The 15266-nt window shown below is 30.3% G+C and overlaps 2 protein-coding genes across 2 annotated transcripts; both read right to left on the reverse strand.

The window, feature by feature from the left end:
- Window positions 1-31: 31 nt before the first annotated feature.
- LOC111391988 lies at window positions 32-2869 on the reverse strand. Its single transcript, XM_023017278.1, has 6 exons — window positions 2686-2869; window positions 2387-2576; window positions 1494-2320; window positions 781-1395; window positions 638-703; window positions 32-333 (listed from the first exon to the last, which is right to left on the reverse strand). Exons 3-6 carry the CDS (start codon window positions 2286-2288, stop codon window positions 226-228), a joined length of 1584 nt encoding a protein of 527 aa, XP_022873046.1. The 5' UTR covers window positions 2289-2320; window positions 2387-2576; window positions 2686-2869; the 3' UTR covers window positions 32-225.
- Window positions 2870-2874: 5 nt separating this feature from the next.
- Window positions 2875-4589, reverse strand: LOC111392002. The gene is made up of 6 exons (XM_023017292.1): window positions 3861-4589; window positions 3658-3788; window positions 3484-3546; window positions 3303-3392; window positions 3017-3182; window positions 2875-2907 (listed from the first exon to the last, which is right to left on the reverse strand). The coding sequence occupies exons 1-6, from the start codon at window positions 4422-4424 to the stop codon at window positions 2875-2877; spliced, it is 1047 nt and encodes a 348-aa protein (XP_022873060.1). The 5' UTR covers window positions 4425-4589.
- Between the last annotated feature and the right edge of the window lie 10677 nt (window positions 4590-15266).

The following is a 15266-nucleotide window of genomic DNA, read 5'->3' on the forward strand; positions in this document are numbered from 1 at the left end:
AAAAAAAAAAAGGTACCACATGGTCCACATCTGTAGTATAGTAACTGTACAGCTTTGTATAAAGTTTTGTTGCTTTTGTCTTACTCAATTACTATCTCTTTTCCTCAATAAATGGCTATGTTTTTCAATTATGGATGTCTTGTGCTAATCTCTGAGATATGTTCGCAAGGGACACGACTATCCAGTATTGTTCAATCCACTTACCAATCGTCCCATAGATTGTCCTTATGATGCCAAGGAAGTCCAGAAGTTCGCCATGCACAAGCTTGTCGGAGTGCCAATGGTACGCATCCATTCCCAATTCTTGTCTCCTATTCGTCGTATTTCTGCTAACTGTCATGGATATATATTGCTGTTAGCACAACATTTTCGATTCTGCGTGCAATTTCTTGAAATGTATGTAGTTAAGCGACTTCAAGAATCGAGTTACACTAGCTGCCCGTATTGATTTTGTATGCAGAAAGCTGAGGAAAACCCCTTTTCGATGCTGAGGAAATGGTATGATTTTGGTAAAATGTTAAGTGTTATACCTTCTTTAACAGTAGAAGCATTGACTATGATATTAGAGTATATAAATATCCTGATTTAAGTCTCAAAAAACAAAAAATAAAAAATTGAGCAGGGAACAAATACTTACGCGACCATCTCTTAACTCGAATATGACTGAATCTTCATTGAATGGAATTGGTCGTGTAGACGCTACCTGTATATAAATTCATCAGGAAATACTAAAATAGTATAAAATCATGAATCTGATAATCAATGCAGATTAGGACTAACCTTTAGATCACAGTTTTTGTTTGTAGCTTGAAGGTTTTCTTCAACTTTCTCAAAACTAGCATCAAAATCTTTGTCTATACAAATTTCTTCATCTCTTGATTTTTCTTCGACCTGTCTCTCATTGTTATCGATTTTATTTCCTAGGTAAGGAAAGCCACAATCCCTCCATTTCCATGTTCTTTGATCGAAGTACCTTAAATAAACATTACCATCTGAACCTATTAAGAACAGTTCAGTTCCTCCAAAACAAGGTCCAGGTGATCCAACCAAGGTCACATTCGTACATGGAGTTCCATGTTCTATCCAGTTCCAACCATCATATGGATTCCATTGATATTCCACGAGTCCCCCCTCGTCAGAAAGCATGAAAATCGAGCCCTTCAACGACACTGATGATGATCTCGTAGCAGTTCCAGGGGATCTTGATAGAACTAAATGTTGGGATTGGTAATGCTCGTGCCATAGTTCCGTAACTTTGTTGTATTGGTATAGACGATTGTTTCTCCCGATAATGAATACTATGTTTTCTCTGAACCCTTCTTGATCTACTATATATGCAATTTTAGTATTTGGAGGATTTTTGCAGTCTTTCCATTTGAACTTCCTCAGTGCAACCTACACAGAAATATAAGTATTGATTAGCCTTCTCTATGGATGTTGATTATTTTTCCTAAAGTAACTTAATTTTACTAACTTTGTAAGTCTTAACTTACTGAGAATTGTAATAATCTCCCAGTTTTGCTAACAAAGAAAATTGCATCTTCTGCTTTAGCTTTTGGTGCTCGTCCTGGTACATTGTCCCATGGTGGACCCCCAACTACTTGCTTTCCTTTTCTCATAGCAGTGCAATTTATCCATGTCAGATCAGTGCTGTTTCTTTCTCTGATAAGCAAACTCCCATTCTCATCGACCAAAAAAATGCTTCCGTTGTAGGTTCCGAGTGCACCTTTCATTGCAGTTGGATGCTCATGCCTCAGCCAGAACCATACATTTTCTGTATTCAAATATTCGAATGTCAACCCGCTGTCTGTAATCAGAAAAAATGATTTGCCTCCCTGCATTAGTCGGAGGCGAAAGTTCTTGATCCAGTTATCTGGGATATTATACTCTTCCATTGAAATTGCTGACATACTATTATCTGGTGCACCTACTGATAAGTAATTCTGTTGGGGATTTACGTCCTTTCGCCTTCTTGAACTCGATCTGGTATTAGCTACACCATTTAACTCATCTTTTGTGCCGATGATGCAATTTGATGGCCCACGATCTTCCGCACAATACTCTGCATTCCATCCTTCAGTTTCTGGGGCGTCTAATACTGACCAAACATACTTGTACGATTGTTTTCTCCGGGTATAAACCTGAGAGTTTGGGCCTAAATTTTCGCCGCCAAGGCCTAATAAGTGTAGTTCTGCAAGCCTGCCGTCGTCCAGTGGGAAAATCATCCTCCCAACTTGTAAATGTAGACCTGCAATACCTCTAGCAGCTTTTCCATTTGGAGGATGCATATGATTCGCCCAATTCTCTTTGGCTTCTTGATCTGATAGGAACATCCTTAGAAACTCCAGCTGAACATCGTACTAAAGGGGAAAAAAAATAAACATACCTGAATACTTAGGAATTTGATATTCGAAAATGGATCCGGCTGCTGTTGTAAGAAACAACGAGTTCGAATTCTCATTATATTCATCTTGAGATATGCAAGTGATGGATGACAGTAGATGGCCTTTAGGATTTCCATGGACCACCCACTTCCATTTCCTCTGGTGTAACCGTCTTTCGACCAACTCTCCTCCCTTGATGGATACCATATTTCATTCGATAAACAGAAAAAAGAACACGTCAATTCAAGTAATTCGCTAACTATTGTCTAAGAGTTCCCATTCCTACTGTAACATATTATACCTTTGTTAAGAGAAAGAGAGATACTGAGTGAGCGCCAATTAGTCCATGTAAACTGCATCCCCTAAATGGAGCCAAAAATGTATCCTCTCTCGATTGTTCTCTTCGAATGTGCTTCTTCCATGGAGGTTTTGATGTCTGATCATATTCATAAAGATCCCCTGCAGCACTGTGAGCTCGAAATTGAGAAATTCAGTGTAACCGTCTTTCGACCAACTCTCCTCCCTTGATGGATACCATATTTCATTCGATAAACAGAAAAAAGAACACGTCAATTCAAGTAATTCGCTAACTATTGTCTAAGAGTTCCCATTCCTACCGTAACATATTATACCTTTGTTAAGAGAAAGAGAGATACTGAGTGAGCGCCAATTAGTCCATGTAAACTGCATCCCCTAAATGGAGCCAACAATGTATCCTCTCTCGATTGTTCTCTTCGAATGTGCTTCTTCCATGGAGGTTTTGATGTCTGATCATATTCATAAAGATCCCCTGCAGCACTGTGAGCTCGAAATTGAGAAATTCCTGCTTTTTTATTGTCTACAACGGCTCAAAATACTACTACTCAATTCTTAGACGCCATGTTTTTCGCGCTTAGACGAGAAAGACCCAAATCTCACCTTACAGTGAACAATACTCCGGCCCTAATTGTAGCAGCATCAACTATTGCTGCAACATTTGCACCAGGAGGTCGTCCATGATTATCCCAACTTATTGCATAGATGAAAAAAAAAAAAAGTGATTATGGGAATCATATTTAATTATTGAGGCTATTAACTTAGCCTTCTTGATATATCTCACCTCGGAGGATCGACCCCTTTAAGTTCCAACAATGATCCATTCTTTGTGCAGAGAAACATTGTCCTAGGCATTACGGGGCAAAATAAAAGTTCTGTAACATAAGTAAACTTTGTTTCCACGGGACGATTATTCCTATGTAAGTTTAAAACAGGAGAATGAATTGGCTCGACTCACTCTCTGTCCTGCGAAGTAACTCCGGAAGCAAGTAAAACTGCTGAACTTTGGTCTGTTTCTTTAACTGGGCTCTGATCAAATACCGGCATGAATTCAATCCAAATTGGCTGCGAATCTTCTGTCAGCTGCATCTGTAAGGAAAAACAAATTTTTTTTTTTCATGTTTCGTACTGGACAAGACTGGATAGTAATAGAATTATTACCTGATATAAAGTCCCTGCCTCAGATAGAGCAAGAATTGTATGATTAACCATGAATACAGAAACTGCATAGCCTGCTGATACTGGCAAATCATGGGGTGCAATCACCCACTGTAGTCCATTCCAAAATCTCTCGTAAATCGAACCACTTTCACCGGTAACCCAAACAGATGAATCAGACATTTTTGTCAAAGAAACTCTCCTTCGCAATGGAAGAATCGCGTAAGAACTTTCATTTAGTTCTCGTTTATTCTCCTCTTTATCTTCTCGCTCCTTCTCATCAGAAACATCAGATTCTCCTTTCTGATCTTCGTTCTTTGTGTTCATTTGCTTGATTGTATTCACTATAGTACAGTTATCATCGATGCAAGAAACTAGATCATACGGTAGTTTCACTTCCACCCATGTGTTGGATTCTTCTTTGAACTCCCAAAATCGATTCGATTTCTGCTCAAACTTTTTATCAGGTTTATATTGATGCATATAGCAAGATTCACAATCAGCAACAATAAGACTGATCAAAGAAAAGACAGAGCAAAGGAACATTATTTGATACAAAATTGACATGGCTACCAGTTTATGACATGAAATTCCCCTGAACAATCATATGGGCCATATCAGATGGACTAAACTACAATAACAATTCAAAGGACACCCCAAGTACATAACAAGAAATGAATAAAATTCAGATACTGGCTCTTTCAAGGGAGAAGAATAGAAGGGGTGGGGTGATATATACATAAATACCTACATAAATAAATAAATATATTTATGTGGTAGAGGTAGTCCATGTTCATGACTACTTTTGCATTAAAAACCAATGCCTTTATCGTCGACTCTCAGGGTAATAATGTCATTGCAGTGAAAGTAAATTTTGATGGTGGTGGTTTAAGTCACTTTTGATTATTTTGCAATGAATAAAGTCACTTAATCAAACTTAAAAATAGGGAGTGAAGAAATAGATTGATATGTCATAAAATAATTGGGTGTTTTTGTTTTAATTTTTCAAACTACTCAATCATGTATCGACACGTGTTCCATTTTAATTTAAGCTTGGATTTGAGTCTGAACGTGTAGCATAATTGTTTTGCAATCTTCATGTGCTTTTTTCTTACCTAAACGTGAAGACTTTTTAATCCCAATTTATGTTCAGCTTATTTTTATCAAAATGGGATTAATAATTGTGGAAACTTTCCCTCAAAACTTGAAACTTGCATAAGCACAAAGAATGGGATTCACTTTTTTATTTTTCTACTTAAAGGATCATATTCCCAATATTGAGGTGACATAACAAATAAAATCTAAAGGCGATTCCATCTCCATCGATATGCGTTTCTTTAATTTAAGGTTTGCTTGACAAAGTTCTTGATAAAAATAAAAAAAATTAGCAGATTTTAATTTAAAAAATGATAAGATTTTATGATTGAAAAGTCGATAAAAATATGAGGATCCCATGAAACTTTTTTTTAAAATTAATTGTTGACTTTAATCTCAACTTTTAAACTTTTCCAAACAAGCCCTTAGTATGTCTATCTCAATCAACTTGCATGTCATTTGAGTTAGAATTATTTTACAAGGAATTGTTATTATCAAATGATGCAATACATCACTAACTCTGGAAAAAGTCATCAGAGATATCAATCAAGAAATAGAACCATCAAATTCGTATCTTCATATGCCGTAATACACACTTCAAGGTATACTCACACGGAAAAAACTAGTTTGTCAGGGAGCAATTAACCAGACTTCATACATGATACTCAAAATGGAATGGACCCCATGTGGGACCCTCATGTAATAAAAAATTGCAAAAAAATGTTAGCCCACCACATTGTGAGAGATCTGTAAAACCGCTATAAATTTTCTCCCAGGGTATTGAAGCATTGGTCTACTCACACATAATATTCAACAAAATTAAATCGTAAGGTAAACTATTCATCTAAAAATTTGACAAGGCAACCCATCATATGAAATTGAAACGTTTGAGCCCCGTTATTTTCTCATTAAAATAAAAAATATGACCGTTATTCATCACATCAAACTACCACATTTGATTTTTTATTTCTTGTGTGGGGCCTATAACGACTATATTTTTCATTCTCATTTTTACAATAATATGGCTCAAACGGGAGCTGAGTTTCTTACACATTTATCCGAGAACTTTGGGTGCAAAGACTAGAGTTCTTTGTCTAAAATTTATGAAGTTGAGACGTGTTTATTTATTTAAATTTAATCTTTAGAGTCATTGTCCGACCATAATGGATCGGGATTTTCTTGGAGGTATGTGATAGGAAAATAGAAAAATGGGGTCCCATTGGGGAGTGAAAAAGGGGTTAAGCTCAAAATGCCTTGTAGATTTATGGAATCTTGTGGGGGTAGGCTGCCATGTCCATTGGCTCAAAGAATCTACAAAATTAAAAAATATGTGGCTTCAAAAGATTCTAATTTCATTTATTATAGACGGCTCGATTGACTTTGCACATTTCTCCAAATTGTTCGTTTATATTATAATTACAAGTGTTTGGCGCATATTCAAATCGTGACGCAAACATCCAATACCTTCTTTTTAATGAAATTAGTCCTTTTGGATGGTTTTCAATTGTATCAAAATTTTTTTTATTAAAAATACTAAAATATCCTCAACTTTTATTAAATAAATAAATTAAGTAAAATATATTTTGAAAATACGACAAAAAGATATCAACCATTATCTCATGGATTGCTGTAAAAATTGTGCCCTTTAAGCAAAACAGAAGGTGTTAAAAAAATCAGCTAATGTAAGTCGATAAAGATTTCATCGAGATGATGTAATAGAGAAAAATGAAGACTTTCGACATGACGTTAATGTCTAATAAGTAAATACTCAAGTTCAAAATTTGATTTTCAGTTCATTCTATCATTTTCTATTTATAATAACAAATTTAAATTTAAATTTTCACATGGAATATAATTTTTTTTGAGCGAGCATTTTTAGCGGATATTTAGAAAATATCTTATTTTTCTTTGTTACATCATCTTGATAGAGTTCCTATTAACTTGCATGGAAGATGAACTTTTTTAAACACGTTCTAATTTACTTATACGACAATTTTTATACAATCTACTGTTAAATAGGGGATGCTTGGAGAACTGGTTGATAGGATAGTTGAATTTTTTTGCATCATAATTTTTATTTTTATTTTCCCACTCATTTTAATATATTTATTTAACTATAGGTGAGGACATTTTAGTATTTTTATCAAAAAAAGAAAAAAGAAAAAAGGAAAACCTTTTAGACATTAAATTCAATTCCAACCATTAAGGTTAGAATTATTTACACAGCAACCTTGTAGATAAGAGATCATTTTTTAAAGACTAATAGTTGCGTTTTTAACTTTAGGTTAACATGATATGTACCAACTATAACTTAGCTCATGTTTATCTATCATTAAAGTAGGAAAATGAGCCCCTCATGGCACATCCCAACTGGTAAAGATGAGGGTGCTTCAAGGCTGGCAGATCAGAGGTCGTAAGTTCGATTCCTGGAAGGCTCTTGGAAGGCAGATATTCTCCTGGAAGGCAAAGTGCAAAGATGGGAAACAACTTGTTTGGCACTTTAGCAGATCAGTTGGGAGGCTCTTGAGCACTGGTCAACTTGGGGCACAACCTGCGGTTTAACCTGTCTGCAGTTCGAGGGGTCAAGGTGTAGACTCCAAGATTTAGTCACTGTAAGATGGATACCTGGATATAAAAAAAAAAAAAGTAGGAAAATGAGTTTTGGAAGGGTTGTGCTGCTTGGACAACCAGCAGTGCTCAAGCACACCCGGTTGTCTAGGGGGTTGTTCAAGCAGTATAATTTGTTTTGGAATAATAAATTTTTGGAGAATGTGTAGTCAAAAAATAGAAAAATATTTTAAATTTACGTGCAAAAAATTTTATTGTGAGAATGGGCGGTGGAAAATGAATTTTGAAAAAAAGAAAAAGAATTTTAAAATATTGATCGAGGAACAGGATCTTATCCCTGCCAATTTAAGGATCTTAATTCTTAAATAGTAATTGTTGAGCTATTTGAATTTAGACATTTATTTTGAAATTATTTCAATTCAATGACAAGGTAGCCTATTTCTTTGACACCGTCGCACGCTTATGGATCTTGTATTCTACTCATGACATGATTGATGCGTCGAAAACATTCTTGTTACCCTTTTTGTTTATCAAAATCTAATTTTATTCAATGCGTGTTTGACAACTATTAATTTAATTTATAGTTAACTACAAGATCATTTTCAACTACATATTCACATAATAAAATATTCTATATTTATACGAAAAACTTTTCTTTATTTTTAATTACACATTCTCCTAAAAATTATTATTCAAAAATTAATATTTTGAAATTGAAGGATTCTAGTAAAATATTCTGTCAAATTATCCGTTCAATTAATGCACGTGACATGCAGCAAGAAACGGATTTTGATATTCCACTTTTGCCCTTGCCTTGAAGGACGGAATGTCCATTTTACAGTGTTTTCATTTCCCCTAAAATATTTTCATGTTTCCAAACAAATATGTTAGGGGTAATTCGATCATACACAAGGATATTACTTGATGAGATGAGAGCCAAGAAGGCAAAATTTTAATAATCGCTCTTCCAACCAATGGTAATAAAAAAAAAAAAAAAAAAAAAAAAAAAAAAAAAAAAAAAAAAAAAAAAAAAAAATTTTTTTTAAAAAAAAAAAAAAAAAAAAAAAAAAAAAACTACCTCATATGAGCGTTAAATATATTAATCACAAATTTCCATTTTTTTGGTAGCAAACAATAACATTTCTTTAGGTCAAAAGAATAACATTTTTTGTTTCTTGAATAGCATTTGGGCAACTAATGCATTTATTTCGCCCTACACATATATGGACGTCCACTTTGATGTCAATTGAAAAAACCTTTTACCCGAAAAAGGACATGTTTATCTTTCCATCATATGTCTGATGTGTAGGACAAAACCTGATCTCATAATTTTTATATATTGTGATATAATGTTAAACTATATCGTTTAAAAAAAATTAAATTATCTAAATATTAATTTTATTTAATTAAATCTTGTTAGTGACAACATGCTGGATTGATGGCATGGGGCGATTGCTATCTTGGAGGCGACCAGAGTTGAAATCGCAAAGCCAAACGGGCATGATGGAGTCCATATATATTTATGTGCATGGTGGTGGTGGGGTGAAACAAGGAGGAAATAGTGGCCAACGGCCGGTTGACCCGGCCATTTTTTCAAAACGGCCTTTGACCAAAAAAAAAAAACAAATGGTGAAAATGCAAACAAAAGCCAAATAGTCGAAAATACCCTCAAATAAAAAGAAGAGAAGAGGAAAGGAAGAGAAAAAATGAAAAAGCAAAATCTCATTACTGAGACCGAACGACTCGGATTGAAGCATCGCTGGAGATCATCATTTCTCAAAGGGTTTAACTTTTTTCTTATTCTTCATTAAAATATTTTTTTTTGCTGTTAATGTTTGAAAATTGAAAATTTGTTTATTGAATATGTTATGAGTTAAAAACAAATTTTGAAGTTTATTTATAGTTAAAATGGAAGAAAATATCGAATTTGAGATTCAAATGACTTAGAAAAATGAAAAAAGGATTGAAATTCGTCGAAAATGGAGTTTTACTACGACCAGTGAGTTCTCGTAGAACCGGGTCTGGAGCATTCGAATCCGGACCATCGTACATTCTGTAACGGACCCTAGTTCTCGTCGAACCGGGTCTGGAGCGTCCAGATCCGGACCATCGTAAATTCCGTAACGGACCCATATGGTCCGGAGGGCCGGGCTGGCCCGCACCCGATTTTTTTTTTTTGGAACAAAATCAAGAATCTTATAATTTTTTTGAAAATTTTCTAATTTAATTCGTTTTCCATAATTTATTTTTCATTTTCATTTTTTTCTTTTAATTTTTTTGCTTTAATTTAATTCAATTTATGTATTATTTAATTTTTATATACTCTTTTTAATGTGCGAGGGAATGATTTTATTTCTTACGTATTAATGCATGTAATTTGATTTGTTAAATTTTAAAATATGATAAATGTAAATAATTTCTTATAAATATTTTTAACATGTATTAATTTTCCAGAATGGAGTCCCACCTAAACAATATCATGAAAGTTCATTTTGGGAAAAGTTACGTTGTATCGGTATTGGAGGAACTCGATGAGGAACATGTAGACATACTCCGTTAATCATTCTTATGGTCCTTCTATCCGTTGAAAAATATGCAATTTTTTAGCCAGATTATTGATTCCTTATTACTTTGGCTTCGAAAGCCAGACGATGTCAATCAACCTTTGAATACAATTGTGATTGAATAAAGTAAATAATTAATTAATTAATTAAACAAAATAAATATTAAATAAATAATATACACAAGCAATTAAACTAAATAATTAAATCAACAATTAAAATAACTGTGAATCTCATTTTGTAAGATTGTATATTTAATTTCTTTTGTAATTACGAAATAATTGTAAATTTTATATCAATATTGTACATTTAATTTCTTTTGTAATTACGATTAAGATTATTAATTAATGAAATATTTAAATAAGAAATTATATTAAATATAAATTTTTTATTTAAAAAAGTGATTAAATAATTAATTAAATAAAGTAATTAAGTATACATAACCAATTAAGGTAACTAAAAAATATTTCAACGAGAAATTAAATTAAATATTAATTTTTATTTAAGTAAATGATTAAAATAATAATTAAATAAAGTAATGAAATATGAAATAATATTTAAACGAGAAATCAAATAAGCTAATGATTAAAATATCCAATTAAGATTATTAATTAATGAAATATTTAAAGAAGAAAGTAAATTAAATATTAGTTTTTTTATTTGAGTAAGTGTTTAAAATAAATAATTAAATACACAACCAATTATGACAATTAATTAATGAAATATCTAAATAAGAAATTAAATAAAATACTAATTTTTTTTATTTAAACAAGCGATTAAAAAATAATTACATAAAGTAATTAAATATTAAATAAATAATATACATAAAAAATTAAAGATATTAAATAACTAAATAATGTAATGAAATATTAAATAATAATGTACAGAACCAATTAATATTAAATACATAATATGAAATTTTTATAAGTGATTAAAGTAATAATTAAATAAAGTAATGAAATAATAAATAAACAATATACATAACCAATTAAGATAATTAATTAATGAAATACTTAAATGAGAAATCAAATGAAACATTAATTTTTATTTAAATAAAGTAATTAAATATTAAATAAATAATGTACATAACCAATTAAGGTAAATAAAAAAATAATTAAACGAGAAATTAAATTAAATATTAGTTTTTATTTAAATAAATTATAATTAAATAAGGTAATGAAATATGAAATAAAGAAAAATAAGGTAATATAGATTAAATATACATAACCAATTAATGTAACTAAAAATAATATTTAAACGAGATATTAAATAATTAAATAATGTAATAAAATATTAAATACATAATATACAGAACCAATTAATATTAAATACGTAATATGAAATTTTTATTTAAATAAGTGATTAAATAAATAATTACATAAAGTAATTAAATTTTAAATAAAAAATATACACAACAAAGTAAGAAAGAAATTATTTAAATTAAATATTAAATTTTTAATTTAAATAAGTAATTAAATTAATAATTAAATAAAGAATAATATACAAAATCAATTAAAATAAGTAATTAAAATAAATAAATAATATACACAATCAATTAAAATAAATAACTAAATAAAACAAATAAATATTAAATAAACAAATAAAACAAGTAATTAAAATAAAAACATAATAAATAATATACATAATCGATTGAAATAATTAATGAAATATTTAAATAAAAAATGAAATAATAAACAATTAAAATAAGTAATCAAATAAAGTAAATAAATATTAAACAATAATCAACTTTGTGATTTCTCACGTCGGTCATGAAACCACTGTTGTAACTTGTCACGAATGTTCTCAATCGTTGCAAGAATTGGTAACTCTAGATCCTTCTTAAATAAAGCACTGAGCGATTCCGAATTGAAGAACCAAGGCATCGCTAGATCATCTATTTGAATTGGTAACTCTAGATTCTTCTTAATTAGTAAAATACTTAAAAGAATAAATTAAAGTAATTATGATTTAGGGAAATGAAAGCTTTAATTACAAAATTTAAAAGTCGTTAGGTTCGATTTGTGCGGTCTTTGGAAATAAAAACCATACGTTTAGATAGATATTACAAATCTGTTGAGTCAATTTTCATTTAAGTACCTACTCGATCGTGGAAACTTTTCGGTAGATGATTTTCTAAACTTATGTCTATATCCAGGAGTACGCGGTTGAACTTCGGATGGCAACAAATTATTAAGTATTACAATCACAATGTAATCGGGAACTATTCACTCGACTTCATTTGGTAAAGGAAATATAGTTTCAGCATTATTAAATAATGTATTGAGTGACTCCACATTATTCAACGTCATCATGTTGTATCAATATTTTGGAAAATGTTACCATGCTTAATGTTCAACTTCTATATTTGTTAGATATTCTCATGTACCAGTGTGATTTATGTTCTATTTCGCTCATGAACTTATCAAATCTTCAAAGCTGTAAGCTTTTACAACTTTCCTAAACAATATACATAACCAATTAAAATAATTAATTCATGAACTAATTAAACAAAAAATTAAAATAAATATTAATTTTTTATTTCAGTAAGTCTTTAAAATATATAATTAAATAAAATAATTATTATACTATTTGATTACAATCATATGAACAAATTAAAAGATCGTGTACTCGATCCAGCCTGTGAACTTCCACCAGATTCATGTCTCAATCTGATTACGATCCTGTGAACAAATCCTGTGTGTAACAATGAAACCATGGTGAATAGCAACTATCTCGAGAATAATGTTTAAATGTAAAAAAATTGATAGAGTTTCGGCTTATTGGGAACTAATGAATTTCATTCTCTAAATATTTTATGAAAGTAGAAGATAGTAGTACTAGTTATGGAACTTTTAACATTTTAACAGGCTTTGTTTTTCGTTCTTTTCAAACTACAAACAAGTTCATTAATCATTTAGGTATATAAGCAATTATTTTTCTATCCAAACCATAACTTATAAGTGTATATTAAGTTTAAAAACAACAAATAAAAGAAAGAACAACGGAAAAATGACTTGAATGGGAGTTTGAGACTTGCTGAAAGAAAAGAGAGAAAGAGGCAATTCAGGTATAAATTAGCATTCTGACACGCAAAGGCGACTGACGATTCATTCAGAAGGGCAGACAAACGTCAAATGTTAGGGAAATGAAAGTTTATGTTGAGGGTTCTGAAACTTTAGACGTGATTTGTTGATATAGTTTGTTGAATTATGATTTGGATTGTTGAAAATATATGTTTTTTTCATTTCATATAATTTTGGAATAATTTTAGTTTAGTTTAGATATCGGGTGATGACATGTGTTGTGAACTTGTTAATAAAATTAATATTTTCGTTGTTCTTTCTTTTATTTGTTGTTTTTAAACTTATTATTTATTTATGAGTTGTGGTTTGGATAGAAAAAATGACTGCTTGTATGCCTAAATAATTAATGAACTTATTTGTGGTTTGGAAAGAACGAAAGACAGAACGTATTAATTGTGTAGAAATGTTAAAATTACATAACTAGTAATACTACCTTTTACTTTCATAAAATAGTTAGAAAATATACAAGTTCTAATTCCCAGTAAGCCCAAACCCTATCAATCTTTCACATCTAAACATTATTCTCTAGAGAATTGTTACTCACCGTGATCTCACTATTGCACATAAAATTTGTTCACAGGATCGTAATCAGATAGAGACACGAGTCTGATGGGAGTTCACATACTGGATTGAGTACAATCTTCTAATTTGCTCATAGGATTGTAATCAAATATGATCATAATTACTTTATTTAATTATTTATTTTAAAAACTTACTGAAATCAAAAATTAATATTTAATTTAATTTCTTCTTTAAATATTTCATTGATTATTTTGTTTGTTTAATTAATTATTTAGTCTCAGTTGTATTTAAAGGTCGATCGAATGGCTTTCGAAACCAAAATAATAAGGAATCAATAATTTGGGCAAAAAATTGCATGTCCTTCAACGGACAGAAGAACCATAGGAATGATCGACGAAGTATGACTATATGTTCCTCATCGAATTCTTCCAATACCGATACAACGTAACTTTTCCCAAAATGAGCTTTCATGATATTGTCTAGGTGGTACTCCATTCTGAAAAAATAATACACGTTAAAAACATTTATAAGAAATTATCAACATTTATTATATTTTAAAATTTTAAAAATCAAATTACATTCATTAGTACGTAAGAAATAAAATCATTTTCTCGCACATTAAAAAGAGTAAATAAAAATAAAATAATACATAAATTGAATTAAATTCAAGAAAAAAATACATACATGAATGAGCAAAAAAATTAAAAGAAGAAAAAAAGGAAAAATAAATTATGGGAAACGAATTAGATTAGAATTTTTTTAAAAAAATTATAAGATTCAAATTTTGTTCTCTTAAAAAGAAAAAAAAATTTCGGGCCGGCCCGCTCGGACCCAAACCCGGACCACAACACGAGTCCAAATCCGGACCCGGAAGACTTTTTCGATTTCATTTTTATTTATTTTTCTGAATATTTTATATATTAATTTTTTTATTGAAGTTTTGTGAATATTTTAAGAAGTAATTAAAGTAAATATTAATTTTTTTTATTGAAGTAAGTGTTTTAAAAAAATAATTAAATAAAGTAGTTAAATATTAAAAAATGATAAGTGTTTGATTTTTTAATTTGTAACTTAAGAGTATATTTGTTTTTTAAAACAAAATTATGCTATTGTAATTTTATAAACAATTTAAGGTTATTTTTGTCTTTTAACCTAGAAAAGGCTATTGTGAAGATTGGCAAAAATTTTGGATTAAAGGGCTGAAGTGACCATGTGACCTAGCCATTCTTAAAAGTACCCCATGAAACAAGAGATGATTGTGCTATTAGGGCGTATATTCAATTGGAACTTTTGAAGTTCTTGATGATTTTTTTTTTTAAATGATAGCTTCTGTGAATTTTGTGGATTTTTTTTTTTATAGATTTGTATAGAATTAGTAGAAATCTTTCGTAAATTTCTATGGACTTTCATTCTAAAACTTTTATAAAGTTTTGTAGAGTTCAAAAGACTATTAAAAACTTTCATTTGAAATAGAATTCTCGTGGATCTATTACAATAATTTGAAATTCTCACATACGAGATATTAGTTTTAACAATTTCCATTCTCCTTAATTTTCCTCTTCCCATATAATTAAAAATAC

Source organism: Olea europaea, unplaced genomic scaffold (genome assembly GCF_002742605.1).
Source record: "Olea europaea var. sylvestris unplaced genomic scaffold, O_europaea_v1 scaffold867, whole genome shotgun sequence".
In the NCBI taxonomy this organism is placed as follows: domain Eukaryota; kingdom Viridiplantae; phylum Streptophyta; class Magnoliopsida; order Lamiales; family Oleaceae; genus Olea; species Olea europaea.